The sequence below is a fragment of the Cavia porcellus genome, unplaced genomic scaffold, assembly GCF_034190915.1.
Source record: "Cavia porcellus strain 051 isolate PalLab524CR breed Dunkin Hartley unplaced genomic scaffold, mCavPor4.1 scaffold_2, whole genome shotgun sequence".
NCBI classification, from domain to species: Eukaryota; Metazoa; Chordata; class Mammalia; order Rodentia; family Caviidae; genus Cavia; species Cavia porcellus.
In genome coordinates this window covers 49,405,404-49,421,131 of record NW_026947485.1, presented here as the reverse complement: position 1 = coordinate 49,421,131, position 15,728 = coordinate 49,405,404, and the positions used below count along the sequence as shown (strand labels likewise).

The following is a 15,728-nucleotide window of genomic DNA, read 5'->3' as shown; positions in this document are numbered from 1 at the left end:
TTTCTCCAGGTAACATGAGAACAATGTGAGGTTTGTTATTGCTGCCACGAGATGATTCAGCATTAAAATGAATCTAGCATCTGGAGGACAGAGCCACAAAGATCTAAAGGGAGTCACTACCTTGATGGTATCATGAACCGTAAATCAAGTTTCCACTCAAAATTAAAAGCCTATGTGCAATTCAATTACATGATTGTAAGTATATATCCCTTTTTCTTTAATTAATATTGTTTTAGGTTTTCTATAACTTGCAGCCAAAACTCTCCCAACATATGGAATAATTTACAAGACTGGAGGAGGCATTTTGTTCAGGTCTAAATTCTAGTTTAACTTTGCTGTTACTTTATTGTATTAAGAAAAGTTTTTATCCTAATCCTTTAATCATTTTATCCTTTTGTCTTAGTTACTTTCTCACTGCTGGGACAAAATTTCCACAGCTGAAAGGAAGAAAGTTTTATTTTGGGGTTCAGTCCACAGTTGGCCAACTCCAATGTCGTGTGGCATGACAGAGAGCACAATAGAGGAGGAGGAGCTCACAGCAAGGCATGAAGGAAGCAAAGAGCTCTCAAGGCCACATCCACGTGACCTATCTCTTTCTGCCAGGCTTTATCTCCCAACATCATACCCAGCTATACATCCACCACCAGACTAATCCGTTATCATATATCCATGATCAGTCACCGTCACCCTCCACCTATGAGCACATGAGGCTCTTGGGCACATCTAGATATAAGATATTACACTTGTCTGTAGAACCATTAGCTCCATATGATTTCTAAAACATAACACAGTCTGTCTAGATGTCTACTAACTTCACTCCTCTCTTTTGGGTAGACAAGCTGATTCCATTTCCCTGCAGTTCAGTTGGAGAATTGTGATTCAGTTACTGAAAACAGAATGTAGATCAAAGTGATGGAAACTGCATCATGGCCTAGCCTTTTAAAATATTTCAGTTCATTTCAAGGTCCTTTATTTAGTGACTATAGAGGCCAAATATTGAGAATGGTAGAATCCTGGATTCCTGAGTCTTAAGTAGAATAGCACTCTTTAGTTTGCCGAATTCTAGATGAATAAAACATAGATTGAATTTTGTGAAACAATAGAGATTTAAGAGGATTTACTTAAGACTTAGCCTTATACTAAGATTTTTATTATATAAACTAAGTTTAAATTGGGTTGGCAGTAATAAAACATGCAGAATTTCTATTTAAATTATTACTCATGTAAATCTGAGGCAGTTCATTAGTACAATTAAAAAATACATTTTATCAATCCAGGAGAATTGTTAATCAGAGAATAAAAATATGTTGGAAAGTTTTCCAGAATGTTTTATTGGTATTTTGTGAAAAGAAGGTTGAAAACTTGAAGATGAAGACTTTCACTGAATGGGGTAGTATCAGGTGTGACAATTCAGGGTGATGCCATCTAGGTAAGCAGTGCACAGGCTTAAATCTACTACTTTGTAAGCAAAAAGCCACCACAAGGCCTTGAGAGGGTAAGGCATGATTAAGGGTGAAATGACAGAGATATAAAGAATTTATTTTAAAAATAGCTAGGGATTTAGCTCAGGGGCATAAGCGCCTGCCTTGCAAGCATATGGTCGTGAGTTTGATCCCAAGTACCAGCAAAAAGAAAAAAAAATATTTTAAAAGTTACCATTGGACAATTTACCCCCAAAATAAGCAGGAGGAGACATTTAATTAGTACAAAGGTACCTGACGCATTGAGCAAAACTCATCAGTAGAGAATTCTAAAGAAATTAAAAAAAAAAAAGAAATTCTAATGGTAAACAGTTGAGAAAGTCAATGTCCCCTATAAGTAGCTGTCTTAAATTTGAACTACTTTCTTAAAAAACAAACAAACAAACAAAAATCCCATAGGAGTTTGTTTCAATCCACTTAGTTTTCTGGAGTATATGCTAAATGTAGATCATTTTTTAAATTGTGTTCATACATGAAGAATCCTGTTACATGAGTTATCACATGGAATTAACTTGGCCAAATACCTGCATGCTCCTGATTGCAATTTCAAAAATAGGAAGGGAGAGAAGAAACCGTATCCTTTGTTTTTGATGCTTTGTTTTGCCTATTCTCGATGTAATTGTTAAGTTCATAAGAATGGAGACATAGTCACAAAAGTTGGTCAAAGATGGGCATTATTATAATATGTAAAGCTTCTCAGGATGATGGATTTGGTGATGTAAAAGTTTTAGAAATCTCATTTGTTAATATTAGGAACAGGACTGTTGAAATTTTTGTGAAGAAACATAATATATTAAGTTTTGTATGCCTCTGTTTAATTATTAAACATTGCTGTTGCAGCCTGAAAGAATCATATATAAATTAATGCTTTGTGGCTGTGTGCCAGTAAAATTTATCCAAAATTTTGGTCTATGGGCTATAGTTTGACAGCTCTTGTTATAGATAGAAACTGATTAACAACAAAGATTCCTTTTTATTGAAGAAATAGATTAAATGCAACAGAGGCAGAAAAGTGTTGAATATGTTTTTCTCTTTTGGTAATTGTTCTGAACCAGATTCCAAGGGACAACCCCAAGTGCCCCAATCTAAATAACCATAAACGATCCTTTGTCTTCATCATATTCTTTCTCTATGCTACTGGGCAATAACAATGTCAGTGGTGGCACAGCAGAGTAGAGCCTGATGTTCTAGGTTCAAACACCAGCTCAGTCAATTAAAAGAATACAAAACCCAGAAAAGAAACCAGCAAAAACAACAGGAATGCTTGACCAACAACACTTAAGGTTTAGGTAAGATTGATGCACCTGTGGGTTCTGCATCTATAGATTCAATAAACCAAGTATTGAAAATATTTGGTGGCAAAAACAGTTGTGTTTATTCTGATTATGTACAGACTGCTTTCTTATTATTTCTATTTGCAAGACATTTACATTGTACTTGGTATTATTAGGAATCTAGAGATAATTTAAACTAAAATTTAAAAAGATGTACATGGATTGGATTAAAGAAAAAACATGTTTTTCAATGTTACCGTGGAAGAAATTCTGAGGAGAAATTTAAATTCAGAAGGATGTTATGCCAGGGAAAGCTGGTAATGAGTAACAGTAGTTAATGCTGTTTAAAATGAACTGAACTTGCTCCTAATCTCTTGGATGCAAAATAGTCACTTTTTCCAGTGTCTTTCTTTGGTCAAAATTCAGAAAGATAATAAATTAAGAAATCACATATCTCTATTAGTTTTGTACTGCTCCCATTACAAACTATCATAAACTGACAGAAAACAACAAAAGTTTATTATATTACAGCTGTATTGGTCAGAAGTCAGTATGCATTTGAGTGGACTAAATTTAATGTTACCAGAATGAACTCTTTCTGGAGGCTCTAGGGGAAAATATACTTCTTGTTTACTGAGATTGCTGTTAGAATTCAGCTTTTTCGCCCTTGTAGGACTAATGTCAATGCCTCCCCTACTTTTTTTTGTTTTTTGGCAGTAACATAATGGAAGCTCTCAGGTTCTACTAACCTCCACAGTTTGGCTGATGATTTCTTCTTTCAACTTCAAAGTCATCCACAGCAGTTATCTCACATCATAGCCCCCAGACACACTCTTCTATCTTCTCTTTCCTATTAAGGACTCATGTGATTATAGTGGGCCCACTTTGATAATCCAGAATTGTATATCTCAACATCTTTAAACACAAATGACCTAAAAACTGTCTCTAGATGTCTCTGCAGGGAGCTCTGTTTTTCCTATCCTTCCCATTGGTGTTGATATCTGAATAATGTAAAGCTGTCCTAGAATATTAGATTTCAATTCCTCTGACCTTGTAAAAAAGTCTACCATTAAAGTGGACAATATCTATGGATATATGCTTTGAAATATAAACTTTAATTTTATCTTATAAGATAGTCACTTTATTATTGTTCTAAAAAGCATTGAACTAGAATCCAGTAAGCCTTCATTGTAGACTCTATGTGGCCATCAAGAGTCACTGAGCTTTCTAATCTAAAAGATGAAAAATTTTAAAAATTCCCAGATTTCCTTTCAGTTCTAAGTATCTATGATCTGTGCTCTGAATGCTTAAAGAAAGAAGGTAAAAGTAGGAGGTTAGTACTGTGTTAGTTACAAAAGCAACAAACATATAACGAAAATAGTAAGGGAAAATTTTAACCTTTTTTCATCTTTCTGACTCACATCTTTTAATGAAATTTCATGTATTTGCTTTCCATTAGTGACCTAAGGTTACTTTATGTTTAATTTTTGCCAATATAATTTTTATGTATCACTCTCACCACTCCATTTACATTTCTGTGCTTTCTCATGTCCTGTATAGCTTAACATTGTATTTTTCTCCAAATAAAACAGCCTTGCTCTTTCTTGCCATATGATGTCTACAACAAGTCTAACTCAATCTATATTAGAGGGGTTTAGTGTACTATATTCAAATACCTAAAATAGGCTTATTTAGGAACTTATGAAGAAAAGGTTGATTTAGCTCACAATTTTGTGTGTTCTAACCCAAGATGAGGTGGGCAATTAATCACTTCCAGTGGGGGTGGTGGGTGGCAATGGTGGAAGCCCATGTTGGAGGCAGCAGTCACATCATAAGTCAGTACAGACAGAAATGAGGTTCACATTGCCCACCTACCTTCAAGGACATACTTCCAGTGACCTAAGAATCTCCCACCAGACACCACCTTTGACAATTTCTACTGTTTTCCAATAGTGTTACTCCAGGGACCAATCCTTAACACATGGCCTTTTGAGAGACATTATTGATATTCAAATCATAGCATAATCTATTCCTTCAGAGTAAATTATACCTCTCAGTAATGAGTCCAGGCTGAAGTTTCTAGAGACCTAAATTAAAATAATTCGCACCATCAATATTGGTATGTGTGCCAAAGTCACAATGAAATGGATAGTATAATTTTACCTGTATTGTAGCCCAAACTATTAAAACTAATCTTTAAAAGCCAAACAAAACAAAAAGTAAGCAAATGGATTCAGCTTAAAATAATATCACTTAATCACTTAATGATAATGAATACATGGTAATTTATTAAAAAAATATGAAAATGTTTAGGTGTGGTCCACTTAGATTAGTCATATATTTTTTCTGTGCTATTTAAATAGAGCTACCTCAAGTCATATGAATTCAAGCAGCCATCTAAAGCAAAGTCAAAAGTAAGAACTGTCTATCTCCAAAATTAGCTGGTGTCAAAACAGAAGATGAACCACAAGCATAAATAAGTAAATTAACAGCATGTTAACTGCATAATCTAGATTTTCAGTGGACTAGTACCACAGTCCATTTTTATAATATGAATCAGTTCATGTTACTGTTAAGTAGGGAAGTAATACTGGAATAACAGGGAAGATGGGTTGGGTCATATTTAATTTTTTGTAATACTTGACTGTCTTGTGCTCTACTATAGCTGAAAGATAAGTAATGCGGTTGAATCCATGATTGCATGAGACCTAGAGAAAAACAGTACTCAAATGATGTCTTTTCAATGGGCAGCGTCTCGTTCTTCCATGACCTTGGTTCAGTCACGTGATAGGACTTATTCTGTAGTTTTCTTAGATCTTTGTGGAAAAGCAGTATCAGTGAATCAGCTATTCATCTCTAGCACCTCGACATTTCCTACAGTTTGTAACTGTTTCTCTGCCTGCCACATATGAGGGTAGTGTTCTTCTGCCCTTCCTTCCATCAGTTATCAGTATCCATCTTCCCACCAACTGTCAGGTTTGGGGCGAAGATACTGAGAATGGAACTTAGGAAAAGTGCTAAGCTCCAACCCCCCAACCCTTTTTATTTTTCTATTTCTGAGCAAGGTCTTGCCAAGTTCCTTAGACTGGCTTCCAAATTGTGATTCTCCATTCTTTGCCCACCAAACGTCTGGAATTACAGGCATGAACTACTATGGCTGGGTCATAAATAGTTTTCTTTAAACTTGTCAACTTTTTTGAAAGATAAAATTTGTAAACTGTATTTCCTTATTTGTTAGCTATTTATATGTCCTTTTCAACAAGCTTGTTTTCCTATTTTGATCATTATTGTTTCTGTTAATGCTACATTTCAGTAGCATAACCCTAAACTTTGCTACAGGTTAGTCACCTGTATGTTTCATAATCTTGCTGCCCAGTGTCTCCTCTCATATCATTGTATTCAGAATGTCTGGGTGGGGTAACCAGGCATCAATACTAGTTTTTAAAGATTCCCAGGTGAGAAAAATAAGCAGCAAAGTTTGATAACGATTGCTAAATTGTTCAGGTTCTGAGTGGGTAATTCCCACACCTATTGTTTCTTTAGGTTGTTACTTTAATTGAACCATTTGAGAAAAGTGAAAATTTTAGCTACAATACGTACAATATTGTAGCTACAATACTTACGTTTTCATTTTTTGTTTCTTTAGTCTGAAGTCTAAATGTTAGTATCTCCCTAATATTCTTACATTGGAACCCCATACCTGATGAGGTAGTACGAAGAAATGAGGGGCTAGAGATATAACTAAGTGGTAAAGGGCTTGCCTGGTATATGCCATTCCTTGGGTCTCAACTCCAGCATTACATACACAGACATACACACAAAGAGGTGGTACGTTGTGATGAGGGTGTAGTTCAGTGGTACAGCAAGTATCTAGCATGCATAAGGCTCCAGGTCCAATCCCAAAATACCACACATACACAAAAGAAGTGAGGTTTTTGCAAAAGTGATTAAGAGTATTCATGACTGGGGGATATGTTCTCATAAAAGAGGTTGAAGTAACTATTTTGTGAGCATGGAACAAAAAATACTATGTATAAGAAACAGGCTTTCACTAGATATCAAATAGGCTGGCAGTTGGAATTTGGACTCCTTAGCCTCCAGAAGAGTAATTTGTGAATAGTTTATATATAACTCAGTCTAAGGTATTTGATTACAGTAGCCCAATTTAAACCTTTACTTTAAAAATTTTCTTTTCAAAATTTTAACAAGCATTTATCTCCCCTTTCTTTAATTAAAATGTGTTCCTTCCAGGTAATAAGAAAATAAAACAGTGAATGAAATGTATTAAAATAAACTTTGGGCCTAGAGCTACTTATGATATAGTCTATGTCTGTGAATAATAGTCACTAATATTTATTGAATGCTTTTTACATACCAGGTTTTCTACCATTTATTTTCTGAACAATTTGAAGTTAGTGCTTATTGAGATCTTTGTGTGTATGTGTGGTCCTATGTATTGAACCCAGAACTTTGTGAATGCTAGGCAAGCAAGCAAACATTCTACCATGGAGCTATAATCCCAGTTCTGAGTCAGTATTCTTCAATACTATGTTATACTGATTCTTAGTACATTAGTTGCATTAAGAAATGGAGTTTAAAATACTTGTCATTATTAGTAAGTGGAATAAAATCTACGTGACAAGTACCTTGTAATTTATAGGTTAAATGAACTTAAATTTCCTTATCAGTTACATATTTATAAATGGGGATTTTCTTCCATGCACTAATTATTCTACCTTTGTAACTAAACCTGTGTTAACTAGGAATTATCTTTAAGAAGAATACATGTATATATATATGTATATATATATATACATATATATGTGTGTGTGTGTTTCTTCCATATATATATATATATATATATATCTTCTACATATAGGTATCTTCTTTTAACAGTACATATATATACATATTTCCTTTAAGATTACCATATACATTGCTTTTACTAATATACATATCTTTAGTATACACACACACACACACACATATATATATATATATATATATATATTTATCTTTTATGCCTAGGATAACCCTAGAGAGAAATATTCAATATATATGCTGATTAATATCTTTGCAATTTGAATGAATACAAATAAAAAAATAAAAGTTCTCATTACACTAAGCTAAATGAAATATTATTTTAATTTTGAAATTATTTTGTTGGTTTTTGAAAAATATTTACAAAGCAGTATAAATTTTGTTTTCTCAGATTCAAAGAGTCTGATCTTTCTGCTCATTTTTATTTGCTCAAGATTTAGATTTAGAACTAATAGAATTAGTTCCAAGAATACCTTGGATGATAATTTTCAGTGATAAAATATCATTTACAGGAAGAATTTGAGAGATTTTTGTGTTAAGGTGAAAGTGTACTATACCTTTTAGTTTTAATATAAAACACTTCCTCTTTGGACCTTCTCCTTTATGAGATACTAAACTTTCTATGTTCATGTACTTCAAAAGTCACATGACTAATTTAGTGAAATAACGAAAGAAACATTTCCGTCAGGATCTACTTTTAGTCATAATAAATGTACTCTTTATTCATATGCTTTTTCTCCACATCTATGATTTTTAGGGATTACATAAAATAGCAATTTTAAAATGTATATACAAAATTTTCAAACAAAAGAGAGTTTGTGATGATCTATAAGCACTAAACATCTGCTGTTTGTCTTATGAATGTAATGGAAATTATAAAAGGACTGATAATGTATTTATGATAGGATTAATTCTATTAATTATGTTAAAAAACATTTTCTAAACATAAATATACTCCAAAGGATGAGAGCCCCGTGGATTATTCATTTTAAGAAAGTGACATATAATTTTAAAAAGTTTTACTAATGATACATCATTTACTATTAAAAAATTGGTTGAAATTGAACACACAAACACCTAATTTAATTGAACAAGTTGGTAGGCCTCATAATATATTCATTTTTTTTCATTTATGGAAGATTTATTTGTTCTCCAGATTACCCAGAATATTCACTACCTAATTTGAGTATAAGAAGTGTGCTACAGACAGGACTAAGTTTCAATTATGTAAAATATTAACCACTTGGGGAGGCTAACCTTATTATGCAGGTGTGTTCTAATCAAAACAGACACCTTCACTTTTCTGAGGAAAACTAAGGGGATTCCAAAAATGTTTTTCAACATTCTTCAAGTAAGAGAAAACATGCCCAACTGGAATTTAAAGACAATGTGAAAAAGGAAAATCAATCCTACCAGTGTTTTGTGTACAGAACCTTTTATAACTTCAAGCCCTTTTAAAACCTGAAGGGCAAGTGATACTTTCTGGAATGATACCCAAAATGATAGCTATAGCAAGATCTAAGTAGAGGTCCAGTGGAGAAATGTTTTGTACAAACACAATGACATGCATGTCCTTACTTGGGTTTAGTTTCTCGAAGAAGCTAATAATGCCTCCATTTTAGAGAACCTTGAGAGTCAAATGCCTAGTACACAAACATGCTTTTCATTATTATTCTCCAGAGATACAACTCATGTGATTACAACGTGTACAACTTCGAGCTGGGTCGTCTGACTTCTTTAATTTTCAACTCGTGCTGCTGAAAACTAGTCCCTGGACATAACAGAACTATCTCTGTGAAAACACCGTGTTCCGTTTCTTCTTGCCTCATCGTCTCACATTTTCCCCTATCAACTCCCAACACATTGTCTGTCCCTAGGCTAGGAAGCTCGCTCTCCCGCCGTCTCGCACCCACCCCACCTTCAGGAAGGATCTCTTCTCTTTTCCGCTTCCGGATGGTTTTTGTCCCTCTCAATTTCCGGGTCATTATCCGGAAGACCCGAGGAAACACTGCGCACGCGCTCTAACAGTCAACGCTTGGCTTCCTGTTTGGTTGGCTGACTCTTTTTCAATTTCCGACTGGAGCCCACGGCAGCTCGGCAAGTCTCGCGTTATTTGTTGTGGGCGGCGGGCGCGAGCCAGTGCGTGTTTCTGGCGGGCCTTTTTAGCTCTGCTCCTTGCCTGTTGCCCGGAACGTCTGGGCTGAGCAGCATGACGTCTGCTTTGGAGAATTATATTAACCGTATCCTCTTGTTCGGCCGACAGAATCAACGCGGCTGGTATGGGTACTGTGGAGGACCCTGGCTGGAGGGGCCTTTGGTCTGGATTGGCGGGAGGTGGGAAGCGGGCGGAAAAGGGCCGAAGAGCAGCCGGTCCAGCGACCTGAGTCAAGCTTGCGGCCCTAGATCGCCTTTTTGTTTTAGCCTTAGGAAGGAAGTATAGGGCTGGGGATTTAGTTCAGCCGCGTAAATACCGCGTAGCAAGCGCGAGATAGCGAGTTTACAAAAAAAAAAAAAAAAGTGTAAAAACACTGTATTGATTCATACTTATTATTTCCTTAAAACTTACATCTTCAGGTTTTGGCATAAGATGAAACGTTTCTGTGGCAGCGATGATAGTTTTGTAAATCTGTGTATTGTAATTGTTTCGGTCACGGGCTTTGCTCATTGTTTAAAAGCAGCAAACAAAGCTGGTCCACAAAGCAATCTTCCACTTCTTTCCCACTTGAAGTCTCACTTGTTGATAATGAAAATATCGTTTGCTTTTATAATGTATTATAGTGTCTCAGGACAATAACATTTCCTTGTAGTTGCACAAATGTGGCAGGAAGGTTAAATACTGAAGTCTTTAAAAGATGCAAGCATTTTTGGTATCCTGCGACGTTAATTGTAGCCTTTTTGAATTCCAGAAGCCTATCTTGGAAGACAATTGTTTTAACTTTGTGAAATCATACACATTGATTAATTTAGGCCTGTACAGTTTTTATAAGAAAGGAGAAATGTCTCGCACAAGAGCGTAGATTGGCAACATTCTTAGTAAGAAAAAAAAAGTGCCAAGCATCCCATCCGCTTTAAGACAGGATACGTTTTCAAATGCAGAGAGAGGATTTCGTTTTTTATTTTAAAAATTTTTTGGTTATGTAGTTATCACAAAAGCAGAATTTAAAGAAGTTAGGGCAAAATGAATTTGTTAAATGGAAGAATCTTAATTGTCTTTTTTTTCCCAGTAATCCAAACCACTCTCTTACAGGAATCTTTAAGTTTGTAGTTTGTATTCCCTAAGAAATTCTTTCCTTGATTCAGTTGTCAGGAACTGTTGCTGTTATTACTTCTGATGGGAGAATGATTGTGGTAAGTGGCATTTTCATTCTTGTAGGCTTACTTGTTGCAAATTTTATATGCACCTTCTGATCTTCACTGCCTATGCAGCGCAGTACATCTGTATTGCTTTTTTTTTCGATTCAGCTCTTTACCTTTATTGCCTTGCTGAAAATCTGTATTTCCTTCATGGACAGAGTCTGAGTGTGTGCTATGTACAAGGCTTCTTGAGAATACAATAATATATTTATTTATTGTATTATTTTGTTTGCTTCCATTTCTATTAAGTGCTCTGACATTCACTATAAAATAATTTTGTATATGTTTCTTAGAAACTTGTGCCTTATCATACTACATGGATATTTAATCATTCATATAACAATAGACATCAAGTCTGAAAAGTATATTATGTGATTTCTTTGTATGAAAATCTTGAGTATACTTACATAATCTAGGCAGCTGTGATATGACTAGGTGATTTAATCTTATGGCACTGTGATATCAATAGGTGATTTAATTTTATGGGATCACTGTTGTGTTTGCAGTCCATCCTTGGTTCAAATATTGATATGTAGTAGATAACTATAGTTTAATCTGTTATTTTTTCATACTGTAGTTTTGCTTTTGTATTCTTTTTTAATTATTGTAGTTATTATTAATGGGACACTACTATTACATATACCACTTATTGAGTATATACTGTAGGCACTTTATATGTGTTGTATTTGATTGGTCTGCAGTACGAATTTGTGAAGAATTACTCTGTGTTGTAGGTCAGGAATCAAACTCAGAGAAAGTAAGTCCCTTTTCCTGTGCTACAGCATTGTAAATGGCGAAACTAAATGGGGATTTCAATTAGGTTTGATTCCAAAGACAGGATAGTCTTACTTCTTCCTTAAGAAAAAAAACATGAATTTTTTTCTTTTTGGCACTTTATATTGTATTTTGTAAGATATGGGCAGTTTGAAATATTTTAATCTCAAGCCTTCAAGAATCCTGTATTTGTAAATAATTTTTATTTTGTGAAAACTTTGCTAAAGTTTCTTTTGTTAACAAGATAGTGAATTTTATAGAAGGAAAGTTGAGTACTAAAATTTTAATAGTTCTGCATTTGATACATAGTTTTTTAGGATAGGTATATGTAAAATTAAACAGGCTGTTTTGTATGAGTATTTGTGATAACAACTATTCGCTGACTAACATATCTATTCATCTTGGCTCTCTTCCAAATTCTAGCTTATGGTTTTCTATTTTATTCTGATTTTATGTATTTGTTTTTCAGAATAAGAAACAGTTTGTTAGTCAGCTTGAGAGGTTAACCAGCCAAAGCCAGAATAAGTTAGTTTCTTCAGAAATTTATTGCATCTGAGTGGCTTATGTTTTGCTATATCTATATCTTCATTAAAAAATCAACCATCTTTTATAAAACTTTATCTTATTATCTTCTTTATAATTTCCTGTTAATTACAGTCATATCTGTATCTACTGGGTTATTGGAAAAATTAAATAAATACATCTGAAACACAAAATACTGGCAACTAGTTAAGTACTTTTTAAGTTTTAGCTGTTAGAAGTTTATATATATTTATGGGACAGGTTTGAACATTTGACATATTTATATATTTACAGTAGTGTGATGTATCTGTTTAGTGTTCCGACTCGAACTAACAGTCTGTTTTGCCACTTCGTTGTTGGAATCATGGGTGTGCTATTCACTATTCATGAGACCTTGAAAAACATTCAAGGGCCTCCAGTTTTCTTCTTTTAAATGAGTAAAATTATAATTTGACCTTAACAGGTGGAGATGAGATGCATACAGTGCTTTAGTGTTAGTATGTGGCATGCAGTTGTATTACTGTATTACTATATCTAGTATTTATAGATAAGGCTTTCTTACTTGAATATCATTTTCTCTTATATACCCTTCATTTAGTATTCTCAGAATGTTTGATTCTATACTATAAGAGCTTTTTGCTACTTACTTGAAAATACTCTGGTACATGGATGTCCTTGTGACTCTTGATAATGCCTTACACAATCAAGAAGTAAGTGCTTTGCTCTGGAACACTATTGGTTTTTTTTAGTCTACTTACAGTGCAGATATGTGCCCAACTACTAAAATGGTTGTAAAATTATATTTGCACATTTGTGTAATCCAGAATATTTCTCTTTTTCTGGGATGTTTTCTTCCTAGGGTACACTGAAAGGTTTTGACCAGACCATTAATTTGATTTTGGATGAAAGCCATGAACGAGTATTCAGCTCTTCCCAGGGAGTTGAACAAGTGGTACTAGGATTATACATCGTAAGAGGTGACAATGTGTAAGTAAAAATATGTCTTTGAAGTTAAGTTAAATTATACTACAGGTATACTTCCCTGCTTTATGAAGAAAGAGACTTTTCCAAAAATATACTGTATTATTTATATATAATTAACAGAAATAGGCATTCGTTTATTTTGTGAGGGTTATGTTTGCTTGGAAGTAAGGCAAAACTATAAGTTTTATGTTAAGATTGTTCAGGAGCAAGCAAGATGATCTCTTTGCAAATTAAACTTTTACTTGCTGAGATTTGTCTTTCTAATAGTTAAGTGGCTGGGGTCCTACAGGCTTGCTTTGTACTAACTACTTTATTTCTGAGGCTTCTAAACATGTTCTGACTAGTCTGTGTTTCAGACAAGATCAGGCTCCTCAGGCCATGAACAACTAGTCTGGATTTCACAGGAACACTGCTAGGGTCCAAGACTAGAGTTTGCAAAATCAGGCTCTTCAGGAAATGAACAGCTAGTCTGGATTTCACAGGAATACTCAGAAACACTCCTAGGGTCCAAGGCTAGAGTTTGCAAAATCTTTTGAAATCTCCTGTTCAAACAATTTTAAATAAATAATGCTTATTCATAATTGACAAATATTATTTTTTAGTGTAATTGACATACTTACAACATGCATGTTCATCCTGTGGTATTAATTACCTTGGGACACTGATAATTTCATTTGAGAGGTTGTTTGTTTTTTTTTGGTACTGGGGAATGCACTCATGATCTTGCTAGCCAGCTTACCTAAGTACTTAGGCCACTGAGCTAGATTCCTAGCCTTAGTTTGAGAGTGTTTCAAGAGATAGCAATTTAAAGAAAGCAGGTAATCATGTAGAGCAGAAATGTTTCTGATGATGGGAATGTTGTATATTGGTATTTTTCAATACTACCATATGAGGCTATTGAGTGTTCAAAAAGTGACTGACATGGCTGATTAACTTGTGAATATTAATAAGTTTAATTAATAGTTACATGTGGATAGTATTATATGTTAACTGACTAGAGTATTGAAACCGTTTTTAGTGATAGAATTAAAATATGACTGGAAAACAACAAAAGATATCTTAGCAATTTTGATTATTATTTGATCTTTAATCAAAATCTGGGGTTTATAAAATACACTATAGAGTAACTTTAGGTAAAGTTAGAAGGTAAACTATAAAGACTAAGAAGACATATTAGGAACAAGTCCCCTGACCAGAACAACACTGATCTTCTATATTGGACTTGTGTTAAACAGTTGATTTTGAGGTTTATTCTACTTTACCTCATTTTTTTTTTTTTTTTTTTTGTCTTTTTTCGTTTTTATCGGTACCAGGGATCGAACTCACGACTGCCTGCTTGCAAGGCAGGCACTTATGCCGCTGAGCTAAATCCCCAGCCCCTGGTTTATTCTACTTTAAAAAGTGTGTTTTTTTTTTTGTTAAATCTTACTCCTGTACCCAGGTGTGTTAAATGCAGATTGTATTGGCTGTATGGTAGCAGATTGTTACATTTTCTGGAATTTGGAAAGCTAATTTGTAGTTGTCTTGTTAATACCTTGGAATTGTCTACGGTGGAATATTTGCCTAAAGGATATTCATAATTGCTACAAATCAGTCGTTTTCTATAGAAAACTGGTTTTTAAATATTTGCCAGTACTTCTTTAATATTGGTTGTTATAATAATGTTACCTACAAATTATTTCTCTTCGAGTTTTTAAAATTTTTTGTTAGTACATGTTTGTAATACATAATTATTACAGTCATCATGGGCAGTGGTATGTGTGACATAGTACATCTTAATTCGTTTTACATCCTTTTCCATTCCCTTTTCTTCCTCCTCCATTTTTTGATCTCTTTCTCATTTGTAAAAGATTTTTGATTTCCATGTGTAATTTGCTAGCTGGTGAAAATATTGTTTACTTTCTACCTTAAGTTCTCTTTACTATGCCGTCTCAGTTTTATGTGTTTTGGAAAAATGGAACTGATTGCTTAGATTTGATTTGTAAGCTTTTAGAAATACAGTTACATTTATTTCAGAAATGTGTTTGTTTTAACTCTTGGCTCTTTTATACTTACAGTGCAGTCATTGGAGAAATTGATGAAGAGACAGATTCTGCACTTGACTTGGGAAATATTCGAGCAGAACCTCTAAACTCTGTAGCACACTGAGGAAAAACGGCATGCACTAGATAGACATCTGTATATCTTGTACAGAAACTGTCCTGCGGATGGTGTTCAGAATTTTTATGAACATGTTAATTGTGGATTTTGACTGACTCATTGTATTATGTAAATCAAAATATTTCTATGTTTTTATTGAAAAAACTTTTTTGCCTAAATTATAAGTGTGGTAGCTTCATTTTATTTTTCTACTGAATAAGAAAAAATCAATACTTTCTGATATTTTGATATTTATAAAAAAGTAGTTGAAATTTTGAGTTATATAAATCATGCATATAAGCAAGTAGCGCACGATGTTTGTTTTTTTTTTTCTAAAATTTTAAACAGTGTCACCAGAAGATAAAGCTTCTGATGAAAC

The 15,728-nt window shown here is 33.9% G+C and overlaps 1 protein-coding gene across 2 annotated transcripts; it reads left to right on the top strand.

Annotated features, from left to right (window-relative positions):
- The first annotated feature begins 9,635 nt into the window (after window positions 1-9,635).
- On the top strand, window positions 9,636-15,528 carry Lsm8 (LSM8 homolog, U6 small nuclear RNA associated). 2 transcript variants are annotated; one of them, XM_003475141.5, is made up of 4 exons: window positions 9,636-9,816; window positions 10,884-10,924; window positions 13,086-13,213; window positions 15,268-15,528. In XM_003475141.5, exons 1-4 carry the CDS (start codon window positions 9,786-9,788, stop codon window positions 15,356-15,358), a joined length of 291 nt encoding a protein of 96 aa, XP_003475189.1. In that variant the 5' UTR covers window positions 9,636-9,785; the 3' UTR covers window positions 15,359-15,528. The 2 variants fall into 2 exon arrangements, with proteins under 2 accessions (XP_003475189.1, XP_063097717.1); XM_063241647.1 differs by lacking the exon at window positions 9,636-9,816 and adding an exon at window positions 10,149-10,196 and having other exon boundaries at window positions 10,877-10,924.
- The last annotated feature ends 200 nt before the right edge of the window (window positions 15,529-15,728 follow it).

Bases quoted from the DNA above. Each gene is read 5' to 3' on its own strand.
- Lsm8 (XM_063241647.1), top strand. From the start codon at position 10,164: ATGAAACGTTTCTGTGGCAGCGATGATAGTTTT. The intron at 10,925-13,085 runs GTAAGTGGCATT...TTTTCTTCCTAG, and splicing joins CTGATGGGAGAATGATTGTG to GGTACACTGAAAGGTTTTGA. The intron at 13,214-15,267 runs GTAAGTAAAAAT...TTATACTTACAG, and splicing joins ATCGTAAGAGGTGACAATGT to TGCAGTCATTGGAGAAATTG.